Consider the following 13,570-nt stretch of genomic DNA (forward strand, 5'->3'; position numbering starts at 1 on the left):
ATCAAACCAGATTAACAGAGAATGAGAACTAGTCTTGTTGCAGATTACCTGTTCCAAGAACAATAGCAACAATTGTTTGCTTTGACATCCTTTAATTTATATATTTATTAAGAGGCACACTGGTAACTTGAGTCCTCCAGCTGCTCCAATGTCTTCCCAAGGTCTGTTCAGATAATAAGCTCTTTCATTGGTACAGGCAGGTAGACTGAGGGGAGTCGTTAACTCTTGACTGCTTGTGTTGCAGAATATGGTGGATGAACTTTGTTCCGGACCTTGCATGGCCCTGGAGATCCATGCTACCGACGCACCCAGAACCTTTCGGGAGTTCTGTGGACCCGCAGACCCTGTGAGTAACAAGATGGTTCAGTCTTGTTATAATGTGTATTTATTTCCTTGAGGTTTCCCCCAAGAAAGCTTAAATTATGCATTTATACCCACAATCATTGCATAAATAGTTTAAGTTCTCTTTTTATATACTGTATGTATATGAACATGTAACCTCATTATCACCTCAAGGTTTTATGAAAGTTATAACAGAGACTTAATGGTCCTTCAGTCTCTTGGACTCCGTGATCTCTTTTACCTTATGTATAATGTAATCTTTAGCACTTTGAAGGCATATCATCTGTACTCCCCGGTTTTAAAACCTGCTTTGTGTCTGCATCAGCCAGTCGAAATGTACACCACCATGAAGGTTTCGTCTTGTACGAAAGATTAGTCTGCCCACTCATGTTGCATGACAACTGTATCCGCTCTAGGTGGCCACCATTCTGCCAACCGATTTCTACTACTGCCAGAGATAGCTTGTAAATTGCAGGTACCAGTCATGATGTACCATTAGATAAGAATTACAATCCTTGCTTCTTGGAGTCCTTGGGTTGGGGTTTATCGGCCTTACGCACGGTACTAAAAGGTTTGATAATAATGTGGACTTTGTCATTTTCATTGTGGTGCTTGCTCATGGTCCAGTTGGTTTCCTGTGATGGTAAAAACGTGGGCTAAGGGCTCTAGAGTTTAGTCATCTGGTCAAGGACCCAATGAAATAAAATTGGAGTATTGTGACTTTTAGTCTTGTTAGCTTTTAGGTTTATGTACTTATTGAGTTTAAAATGTAATACAATTATTTTTAGCATATATAACATTTTATAAAGTATTGTTATTATTATTAAAACAAATTATTATTATTATTAAATATTATTATTATTAAAATAAACCAAAAAATAATAATAATACATAGTACATATACAATTAATAATAACTATTTGTCTTCCAGAATAAATTGCTCCAGAATAAAGGGGTTATTTCAAAATTTTTGTCCAATAAAATGAGAATTCCTCTTTCTGATTAGTAATGGAAAGCAAATCATGGTTAATGTCTTTGACATGAGCTAAAGGCAAGGTCTTTAATATAAAGAGCAGGCAAAAGCACGCACATCGATCTCAACTGGGTGCTCAACTAAGAAACAAGTGGAAAAATTTAAATGTAAAGTCGACAACACCAAAGCTCCAAAAGTATCCAAAATGTTTTTTTTTTTAGACTACAGACGTCTGAAGAAGAGCCTACATGCTCGAAATGTCTCACACGGGGTTTTTTTTATACATTTTTTTAATACTTTTGGAGCTTTGGTGTTGCTGACTTTACATTTAAAAAAGGTCTTTAATATAACAAATTGCTGATTCTTTGTAAAATATAACACTTATCAAAAGGCATTTCATTCATTGGAACAGGGATTAAACTGATTGGAATTGTGCATTAAATGGTTTTTTAACACACACCTTCCAACCAGTAAGAACTGAGTATTCAGACAGACCATGGTAATAGAAGAAAATCCAGTGGATTTATATATGGATGCTTTTTCTTTTTTTAGTGGTTTCATTAGGGCAAATCATCCACTCAGAACTCCCAACACACTCTCATGGCAATTCTCTTTGGCAAATTTGTGGCTAATTCGTCTGAATTAGTATGACATTATTTGTACATTTGCATACAGTCTGCTTACTTCCCACTTAAGTTTAGGAGTTTACACTTTTTCAAAAAATTGCATGTTTTTGAACAAATCTTACACATTTCATACAAATTCGCCACCTTGTAAAATAGTTACGTTTTCTTCTGAGATCAGATTGGACCTTCAGTAGCAAACTGTCATGCTGTTAACGCTTTATAAATCAAGAGATGGACATACGGGTGATACGACATGAAATGTTTCTATTGACTACATTTTTCACAGTTTATGCCTTACACAAGCGGATTCTCACCCACTAGATATTTGTGTTCTTTGACACAAATGGCTTTGATATGCAAAACATGGCTGCAGTGTTGTGACCTTTACAAGGTCAAACTGGATTGCTCAATCATGGGTTCCGGAAAGAGCTCCACACTTCTCAATTGACTACCCCGCCCTGGGACCTCCCCACACTCTCTCTCTCTCTCGCTCACACACATACACGCACACATTCACATGGCACAGAAGTAAAGAGAGAGAGAGAGAGCGTGAGAGTGTGTGGTTGGTTTTTAAACACTCTGCAAGGCTGTATATCAGCATTGTCTGGTCACAACAGCAACACTTATTGTCTTATAATCTCACAAGTTCTTTTAACCCATGCTCTTTATTTTGACAAGTTCTCCTGCTTTCCCCCCTCCTTTTGTGCTGGATCTGTGGCTGCATGTCTGTGGTTTATAAACACTGCCAGTATGATGCATAAAACAGTTATTATGTGTGTTTTGGTGAGATAACCTGGTCTATCTATTGTACCGTAAACACTTTTTGATTGTTGCTGTGTATAAATGGGGGGTTTCCACCCATTCCTTTCCATTAACCAAATCACACTAAACATGTGTACTGAGCCACCTTTTACATCCATTTATAAACTTATAAAAACTTCGTAGTAGTGTTTAGACTGAATTCAGTCATTTATCTTAAACTGTAGCACAGCTCTTAACAGGGTATGTCTTTAATCTATTTTTATTTTAATTTTTTGTAGTACTTCAACTTATTGTCAAGGCAACTTTTAAAAAAATTTTGTTTACATTTTTAAAGTTTATCATCTAGAATTTGTATTTATTTCAGCCTTATTTCAATTAAAGAAAATTATTTTAAATGTTTGTTTAATTTCATTTAATCATTTTATTTTTAGCTTTAACAACACTAGAAAGAGGACAGGAAATGGCGGGAGGTGTCATCACGCTATGACTCGAGCTGCATACAAAATAAAGTAGCCAGAGTAGATATAGAGAGTTTGTCAACTGAAAGTAAACTTATTGTCAAGGCAACTTTTTAAAAAATTTTGTTTACATTTTTAAAGTTTATCATCTAGAATTTGTATTTATTTCAGCCTTATTTCAATTAAAGAAAATTATTTTAAATGTTTGTTTAATTTCATTTAATAATTTTATTTTTAGCTTTAACAACACTAGAAAGAGGACAGGAAATGGCGGGAGGTGTCATCACGCTATGACTCGAGCTGCATACAAAATAAAGTAGCCAGAGTAGATATAGAGAGTTTGTCAACTGAAAGTACATCATCACAGTTCCCAGGGTAGACCGCTCTATTGATTGTAATGGAAGAAATCTTATGATTGCATGCATCTGTGTCGACACACCTAACTAATCTTCTTTTTTAAGAAAAAGTTGCATGCAGTTTTGTTTGTTGTTGTCACCTAGACTACAGTGGCATGTTTGCATTCATGCTTTCAGCCTGTAATAAGCCTAGTGAAAAAAAATGTATTAGCTTAGTCTAACAGTCCTTAAGATAATATTGCAGGATTGCATTAAAGGCCAAACCAAAATACAAAAAGTCAAAATTGATTTGCAAGCCGGATATTAGGGTAAACCATTAACACTTTGAGACTCCAGGATTGTGTGAACAAAAGAAAGGGAGAATATGTTCAGCATTGTTTGTGAAGGATTAGTTGTAGTTCATAAAGAGAGGATAATACTCTTCATCGCTGTTTGAGTCTGAAGGCAGGCGTGTTTTTCTTTCATTTCAGCCGAAAGTTTCAAAATCCTGTACAAACAGAAAGATTACATTTAATTCGGGTTGGAATGTGTAAAGTTTTGTGAGACCTTGACAGAGCATCATTAAGTTTTTTGAGTGCAGGTCAGCTTTTTATGACATCTGCTTCAAAGTTGTGAGATGTGTATGATAGATTTTGGTGGGAGAGGTCATTTGATGATGTGGTTAGTCAGTCTAGATTCAGCATGCTTCACTAACCACTCTTTTGCACACACTTTAGTGTCATGTAAAGCCTTAAGCCCCGTTCACACTGCCAGCGACACACAGCGACAAAGCATCATGCTCCCATTCATTTTCAATGGAGAGCTGGCGACACGAGCGACAGTGACCATTGGCAACAGAATGTGGGCGTGTCAAGCAATGTGAGTCAAGAGACAAAAGTTAAGAAATGTATAACTTTATGCAAATGAACAGCGAATTTCACGAGCGACAACCAATAGGAGTGAAGAATCTGTCAGTGGCGCTCACACGTCACTGTCTCGAATACAGGCAAGACAGGACCGATTTCCTGAGCAATTTCACTGTTTTATATGATTTTACTGTAACCACAGACATGGATATATAAAAAAATGCATAGAAAATAAACTGTTGGCTGTCTAAGTGATTTTGATTCATACATTGATGGTTTGAGTTGTTAATTATATGATGCAGTGAGCATTTTAGCACTGGTTAATGATTTAATGCACGAGCACTGCTGTAGTTTATATAACAACACTCTTCAACAGCAGAATGGTACTTTAATTTTTTTTTAAGTCTAATTCCTAGTCATATTAGAATGATATCTTAGTTTTACCAGCAATATATATAGTTTGTGATTGCATTTTCTAAAGATATGTCCAAACGTGCAGTCTACCAATAACATTAGAGCGACAGTAGGAACGCCCACAAGCGTCTTCACAGCACAGAGTCTAGTGACATTCAGTGGAAAAAGTCGCTCGGGGCTTTAGGCTGATGATACATGGGGCAAATTTTTGAGCAATGTTGCTAGGCAACTTCAACGGGCAACCAGGTGAGACACAGGGCCCACAACCGATCTAAATTATCCAGATAGAAATTTCTTACCCATTCTCAATGGGAAAGTGCCCAAGCAACATTACTCAAAAAAGTTGCCCAGCAAAATTGCTCAAAAGGTTGCCCCATGTCTTACCAAATAATGAAATGGGAAGGTCCATGAGAATAGTTGTAAAGTCTATTTTTGATTTAAAAACTGTATTGGGTGGCAATAGCACAGCACAGCGCGGTCCATCATAAGGTGGAAAACAAGAAACAGAGGTAGGAACATGTGTCTGTCATTATGCCACCAACACTGAAGATTAACTTCATACCTGAAGATACATGCTTCATTTGGCAGAATTTATCATATTTTGAGCCTCTTTGTGTCCTAGTGTAGCACCAGTCCCTGCAAGGAGGACATTGTTGTTTTGTGCTTTTTAAAAAATGAATAAATAAATAAAAATATGGATGCACTAATAATGAAACTATGACCACAACCGATAATTATTTTAATGTTATGGCCAATAACTGTTTAATGGGCAATATTATAAATGTATATTACTTTGTTCAACAAAATCTAAATTAAAACACATTGAAAACTACAATAAATAGTAGGAATGTACAACATATCGGTACCATATCGGTACCATAAATCAGACCTTGCCCCCTAGTTTCGGTCATTTTCATTGACACATCTGGTTTTGAGGGCATGTATTTTCTGAACACTGTCTTCTCTATTTTTTTATGTAGTATTGCTGGTTTTCACTGGAATGATATCAGTTGTGGAACACTGTGCTTTCCCCAATGGTAACGATCACTTTATCATGTCGATAGAACTGAAGAAGAGCAAGGGGATATGTGTGACAGTAGTGAAAAATTCATAATGGTGGATCCTGTTGGCTTTACGATTTCCACTCGAGTCCACTCGAGACTTTTTACCTTTCTTATTCCTGCTTGTTATGATTGTTCAGTTTAACCTGATTCTCTGACTCAAGTGTCTGTGTACACAAGGAAAAAGTGTCTTTCTAGACAAAACTTCCTTGAACAAGTTACAAGGTTGTTTCTAAATGTGTGAAATTGTATTCTGCTGTTTTATTAGATCAGACCAACCTCGCAAAATAATTAATTCACTGGTTCCTGTGTAAATACCTGCTGTTATTGTCTGCCTTTCTGCATTCATTTACATTCTGTATATGTCTGTTTGAACTTGACAAGCTGACTTTTGTCCAAGGTTGGTCAGAAGAAATTAGCCATTTGTTTTCTGTGTGAGAACGCACCAAGGTCCTGTTCTCTTAGTTGTGCTTAAGTCTCATATGGTGTTGGAGTTCATGAATAATGTATTGTGCTGACAGATCGTATCAGCTGACAAAGTTCAACTGAATGCCTGTCAATGACTGACTGGCTTTCAGCTCCAGGTGCCAAAATACCGTAACAGATCCTCCACTTGGAAACGAAGGTAACTTACTTGTAACATGGTAAACCTATACAGTGGGAATGTAACTGTGCCCAATTTGTCACAGACACAATGGTGATAAGATAAAGGATTAGATGTTTGGACACTGTGTTTGCCTAGTTTAGACGAGAGCATGTGCTCCTAGAGCATTTTGTGTATCCGCGTGTTCCAATCATATCAGAAGTAAACAGTGGTTTATGGAGGCAGAATTATGTCTTTAATACAGCACTACAGTGTAAGATCAAGTTTGTGAAAAAAATATTTTTTCGAGTGCCCTGAGCTGAGTTTTATAGGATGTTAGTAATCTAGTGTGCTTGTTCTAGTATGTCTCTGTGTCAGTCAAGGCCTGTGTTGCCTGCTACAGAGAGAAACGAAGCACAATTGGCACTGTTGTCTCACGTGTCTTCTGTACAGTCTTGTTAGATCTGTTTGACAGGCCAACACGTTATAACCTGCAAATAAAGAGCAAATGCAGGCAATTAGTAACAATGAGGTTTTTCCTGGATTAGGGTATTTGACAAGGTCTGAGTCACTCAAGTACAAATGACCGAATGTGCTGTAGATGCTTCTCTAATATTCAGGCAAAATGCTGTTCAGAAAGGCCATAGTGTTTCTAGTAAGTTCAGTTGTTTTTACTAATGTTTAATAGTTTGGGGATTGTAAGATTTTTCTCTCTCTCATGCTCACCCAGGCTGCATTTATTTAATCACAATTCAAATATTTAAAATATTTAAATATAAATTGTAAATATTATTGCAATGTAAAACAAATGTTTTCTATTTTGATATATTTTAAAATGTAGTTTATTCCTGTGAAGGCGAAGCTGAATTTTCACCAGTTATTACTAGTCTTCAGTGTCACATGATCCTTCGGTGCTCAGGAAACATTTTGTATTATCAATGTTGAAAATAGTTGTGCTGCATAATATTTTTGTGGAAATATTGATCCATGTTATTCTTTTGTGACATCATAAACGTCTTTATTTGTACTTTGATCAATTTAATGTGTCTTAGCTGAATTAAAAAAAAATTCTGTTCCAAACTTTTGGAAGGTAGTGTTTTTACATAGTCAAAGTCCCTTGCTTTTATCCTAAATTGTGTTCAAACCATGTTAAAAAAAAGCATTATTTCTCAGGCTGGTCCAGCTAATGTTCATTCAAGAGTAAATAAATAGGTCATACCTCTATAAAAAATCTAATTGGCTCTTTTGTAAGGTTTTGAGTATTATGATTTATCCCATTTTAATCACCTTACAATGTCTCTGTGCGTGGTGCATTGAATTTAATTTCAAAAGAGCAAGAGAAATTTGATTTTTCATCAAATATCCATTAATATCTGACCTGGCCAAAGAATATATATAATAAGTTCTTCCCAATGCTTACAAATGTATTCCTATCTTAATGTATATTTTAATTGGAATTGAAATTGTAATTTTAACAATTTCATGCTTGATATTTTGTTTCATAAATACCATGTTGACCAAGTGACTCATTTGTACCCATGGGAGAATAAATAGCTCTCTAACAGCATCAGCCCATGTGCATTTCCTGTTGTAAACCAAATTGTTGATCCGCATTCAATCAGTCAGGGTTTAATTGTGATGTCAGTTAGTGCTGAGTGCTAGCGTGTGTCAGTGCTGTAAGCATGTGGCCATAAAGGCAGGGCCGTGGAGACCTGTAGTTACCATGGCGGTGCTCTCCTAGGAGGCTCCAGTGTCGTCCCACAGCATCGATTGCTGCTTAATTAAGGCCCTCTTACATCAGAGTGGCACCAGGAACAGGGAGTGAGTGAGCCATGTGACTGGGACTGAACTGGAACTGCCTCGCATAGTTTGCCCACCAAATTAGCTCACAGCTATTCCCTGTATTTCCTAACATTAGGAAAGCCTGTTTTGGTTTGTTGTTGATCATTCTGCCTGTTGAAAATGTCATCATTGGCAAAAAAAAAAGTTTATATGTCAACTTTTTGTCTAACATTCACTCTAGCTTAGCACTGTAGCCTTTGTTGTCATGCCTTTCAGTGTGCTCACTTTGGCAAAATTTTGAGGGGCAAAAAGGTTCATTGACACAAAAGTCACTTTCAAACCAAGCAGCTTTCTATTGGTCAGTGCAGCAAATTTGAGGGACCAATTGCAAAATCTGCATGGGGACACCTTTCGCCCTCACGCGAAATTCCCAGTCACATGACTTCCTATTGAAATGCCTGGATTTCACCCGTAAAAAAAATAGCAGATGAATGGTAAATGCGTCTGCACCTTTAAACAAATGGTGACTTTGTTCCTTGCCATTTACCTGAAGCTTCTTATTCAAAAGACTTCAGGTATGCTAATTACGCAGACAATTCCCTTGCCACCACCTGTGGTGAAGTGTTTTGTTCGAGGGCACTTTGGTGAAAACACAATTGTGACATCATTAATTCTCAAGGTCCTACATCACTCATTTGGGACTAAAGGTTACCATCAGTTTTTCGCTTAAACTGAAACTTGATATCTCAGAAACCCGTTATATGCCGAAATCAAATCTATTTTTATGCTATTTGGTATATTAAACCATGTGGTGTTATGGTTTGTGTGTTTAATGACTGTGTAGAGATAGGGCTTGGTTGGAAATGTTTGAACTGTTGGTGATTGGTCTAGGAAGGCCCATTTTGGCATGGTTGGGATTTCAAAATGACCTCTTAAATGAAAGGAATCTGTTGCTGGTTAATTAACATAGACACAAAGCAGATTAGCACATTGACTATTTTAATAGCTGTGAAGTTGAGAGCCTTCTGTGAAGGAGATACTGCAACCTCATTTAATAAACATGGCTATTTTTACAGGTAAGAGGCAGCATTGATGTGCACAGTAAACTAAAAGATTCTGACCTTGTGACCAGCTTCAGATTCAGCTAAATGACTACACTAAAAATCTTACATTTACAATCTAATTTACACTACAGTTCCGTTTTTGGAGGGAAATATTTTTTTATTATGGTCACCAAGGCTGCATTTAAAAAAAAAATCAAAAGTACAGTATATGATACACTAAAACAAAATAGCCATTTAAAATTTTTATGTATTTTAAAATGTCATTTATTTCTGTGGTGGCAAAGCTGCATTTCAACATAGGCTCATTGGAAATACATGCCTCTAAATCAGTGGTTCTCAAACTTTTTTGGTCGCACCCCCTTTAAACCTATAAACAAATCTGGCGCACCCCCCTTCCTGGATCCCCATCCCACCTCAGACTACCAAATAATTTCACTAAACATTATGAAAAATTAATGCTTTTTTAATAAAAAAACGTATAGGGAAAAAACACCTGCTTCACTTGAAACATTGAAAAATAGCATAGAGAGAATAACTGTTATTATTATTATTATTCTCTCTGTTATTTATTTATTTATTGTGGGTTTCATGATGTCCGCCAAGGCATAGGACACACACAGGCTTTCCTCCTCACCAACGACATTAAACAACGTGTCTACACCGGACGCGAGCGGCAAAATACAGTAGAACCCATTATAATCAGTGACGCTGTGTACACTGGATGCGACGTGGCACGACACGCCAAATCCCCGACAGTAAACTGATGCCTTGTTCTATTTATGATGTACTGGCACAAAGGTAAAATGATTTGCAACGGTCACTTTGTCACGTCCAGTGTAGAGCTGTTGCGGCGTGACGTGACAACTGTAGCGTCCGGTATAGACACGATGAGTGAAGCCGAGAGCAAGATATGCCTCGTAGGTAAAAGGATTTGCAACGGTCACTTTGTCACGTCCAGTGTAGAGCTGTTGCGGCGTGACGTGACAACTGTAGCGTCCGGTATAGACACGATGAGTGAAGCCGAGAGCAAGATATGCCTCGTCATATTTTCTGCACTTAGCTCTTAAATGACCAGCACCTGCCTGGGTCTGTGCGACGTCATCTGTGGCTTTTCTCTTCCCTTTCACAAACCGATCCATCTCCCATTCTAAGTTACGTCCTTTGGCTGTTTACTGTTTTATTTCTTTTCTTTTTCGTGTTAAAATAGCATGGCTGTGTCAACAAATGTGTTTTTATATCACTTTTGCATTTGTTAACACTATCGGGTAGGTTTAGGGTTGGATTTGGTGTAGGGGATATTTCCAACATGATAGAGCATTAACTTTTAGAGACACTCCTTGGACCTTTGAAATATGAACCACCACATTACGTACCTGAAGCAACGTAATAAATAAAAAAAGCACAGCAATATGTGCCTATATCAACGTAACGGAAACGTGCCAGGGTCACGTATTGAACCCATGTTTTTGCGCCCCTCTCTGGACCTTTCACTTTGAAACTGCTACGAAACGTGCAGTAAGGTACCTAACAACGGTGTTGCAGAAATGTATTTAGAAGCACGTATTTCGAATGAGTCTGGGTTGCTGAATTTTCAGCAGCCATTATTCCAGTCTTCAGTGTCACATGATCCTTCAGAAATCATTCTAATATGCTGATTTGGTGCTCAATAAACATTTTTTTTTGTATTTAGTGTTATAAACAGTTGTGCTGTTTAATATTTTTTTGGAAACTGATTCTTTGATAAATAGGAAGTTCAAAAGAGCAGCATTTATTTAAAGTATAAATCTTCTTTAATAATGTATAAGTCTTTACTGTTACCTTTGATCAGTTGAATGACTACTTTTTGAATAAAATGTATTTGATTAGTATGACTTTCTTTCAAAAGGTTTTAGGAAGAATGGAATGTTATGAAAAAATTAATACAAAATATCAAGGATTCTGTTCTATTTCTAGCAATTTTTACACTGATAATAATATAAAATTAAAAAATATATTCAATTAGAAAATGCACACAAAAAACAAATAAATAAATAATTGATGCAAATGCTTTTGCATTATGTGCTATTGTTCTCTAACTTTTGGACGCAGTAGGATCGGCTGACATTCTGATCAGGCACATACAGGGTTAAATATGAGGAGTTTAAGTCTGGAACAGTACACTCTGCTAACTTGATCTGATGCCCAGATTGTTTTTCACCCATTTGACCAATTAAGGGTAGTTTGCCCATCTAGTGTAAATTTGTCTTTCTAAATTACAGTTATTTTAGTTTTCAATAATTTGTGATGATTGCCAAATACTTTTAAATGGCACTGGGAAATCCCTCTGAAAACGGGCCCCATTTTATCAGTGAACAGCAAGAGGAGGGTTTGTGAGGTAACCATTTTTTTCCTCAGTCTAAATAGACAGTAGTGTTACATCAGTGTGTCTCTAATGGCATTTACTTTATGTTCTGTGTGGTGGAGTGAGAGAGGTTTAGTGTGTATCGGCGGTGTGTCTGGCAACAGCCCTGTTTAGAATATGAACACACACACACTATGCATGTTGATATTGACGTTAAACTGCAGCCGTCAGAAATGGATATCTCCAGCATGGATATCTCAGTCATACAAATGTGTTGATTTAAGCACTACTCCCAAAGGAGTTCAATGAGACAAAGAGGCAGTGAGAGGCGAAATAAACTCCCTTAGCTTGTTTGTTTCTAACCGTAGCCTGTAGTTTGTGTGTGACCATCAGTGTTTGGGCTTGGCAGGACTCATTACGGGTAATTAACACTATTATAGTGAGCCAGCTTTGCCAGGAATTCTCTCAGCACTGAAAATAAAGCTCACTGTGAGCAAGTGTGTGTGCATTTGCATGTGTTTTAAAAGTTTGATTCCAGTCGGGCTAAAACAATAATTTGGCTATTTAAACCAGAGTAAATGCTTCAGTTGTTTAGTTGACTGATTAAGTCCTGTTAAGATAAATGTTTGGATGAAATATACACTACAGTCCAAAAGTTTGATTTGGTCAGTAAGATTTTTTTATTTTTTATTTTTATGTAAATTATTTTGATTATTTTGATTAAAAGGGTCATATGATGCGATTTCAAGTTTTCCTTTCTCTTTGGAGTGTTACAAGCTGATTGTGCATAGATAAGATCCCTGAAGTTGCAAAGACTAAAGTCTCAAAACCAAAGAGATATTCTTTATCAAAGTTAAGACTCTGCCACGCCCCCCTAAAACGGCTCGTTCTAACACGCCCCCACATATCTACCTCACTATGTGGAAATATTTTCATAATGCCGCCCAAATGTTCATGCAAAGAAAGAAGGCGTGGTTTCAGTAACCGCAGTTAGTGTTGAAGCAGCATGTCAGGGAGACGCTGTGTGTTTCTAGGCGAAAGCAAAAGCACTTTATTTGGCCTTCCGAAAGTAGATGCATTTAGGAATCTTTAAGATTACTTACAACAGAACAGCAATGCATTTTATGGACGACCGTTTCGTGAACCTAGGAGAGGAGGTAATTCTGACTTTGCTATGACAATCTGGCGCTTCTGAATCAGCTACTGTTTTGTTATTAGTTTAAGTATTTGCTATTGACTGTTCAAATGCGGAGTTTTGCGCATCGTGTGTGTGTGTGCGCACGCTCGCGCGTGTGTGTGAGAGAAAGAGAGACAGCATCACATCACAGTGGAGTCAGCTGTCTTAACCGTGGCTTGTGTACTGCAAACACATACCAGCTTCATCATTGTGTCTGTCACGCGACTCTGTCCCCCTTTCGGGCTCTGTTTTTACATTTATTTTGAAAGTTGAAACTCGCGATTATGGTAAGGGGCGTTACATTTCCGACGAGTGCTTGTGGTGTTCGGCCAATCACAATGCACTGGGTCAGCTGGCCAATCAGAGCAGATTGCGCTTGTCGGAAGGAGGGACTTTGTAGAAAACGAAGCGTTTGAGAGAGGCGGGGCATAGATGACCTACAATAATGTACAGTATTTGAAAAATAATGTGTTTTTTGAACATTAAAGCATGTCAACATATTCTGTTACACCAAATACACAAAATTATGTTTTATTAACAAGGTTCGGGAGGAGCACGATCAGATAATCAGTCTGGCCCAGGTGGAGCTCGTCAACTAAGCGCCTTAACAAGCACATACGTGTGTATATATACCGCCAACTTACCTCAGTTTCACAAAAGTTTTCCAGCATTCGGTTTTGCTCCTTGAGCCATTATATCACAGACTATATCACAAACTTTTTCCGTACGATGACGAGACCTGTACTGGGGATCTTTCGTATCCTCGGTCGCAATCTGCCGGCCCTA

The 13,570-nt window shown here is 37.5% G+C and overlaps 1 protein-coding gene across 1 annotated transcript in view; it reads left to right on the plus strand.

The window, feature by feature from the left end:
- The first annotated feature begins 225 nt into the window (after nucleotides 1-225).
- The window catches only part of LOC107590641 (nucleoside diphosphate kinase 7-like), a 27,594-nt gene continuing 14,249 nt past the window's right edge, over nucleotides 226-13,570 (plus strand). The window contains exon 1 of the mRNA XM_016279515.1: nucleotides 226-346. Within this exon, the coding sequence (XP_016135001.1) occupies nucleotides 248-346 (99 nt within the window). The 5' untranslated portion in view covers nucleotides 226-247. The remainder of the gene's footprint in view (nucleotides 347-13,570) is intronic.

The sequence above is a fragment of the Sinocyclocheilus grahami genome, unplaced genomic scaffold, assembly GCF_001515645.1.
Source record: "Sinocyclocheilus grahami isolate Dianchi unplaced genomic scaffold, SAMN03320097.WGS_v1.1 scaffold131.1, whole genome shotgun sequence".
NCBI lineage: Eukaryota > Metazoa > Chordata > Actinopteri > Cypriniformes > Cyprinidae > Sinocyclocheilus > Sinocyclocheilus grahami.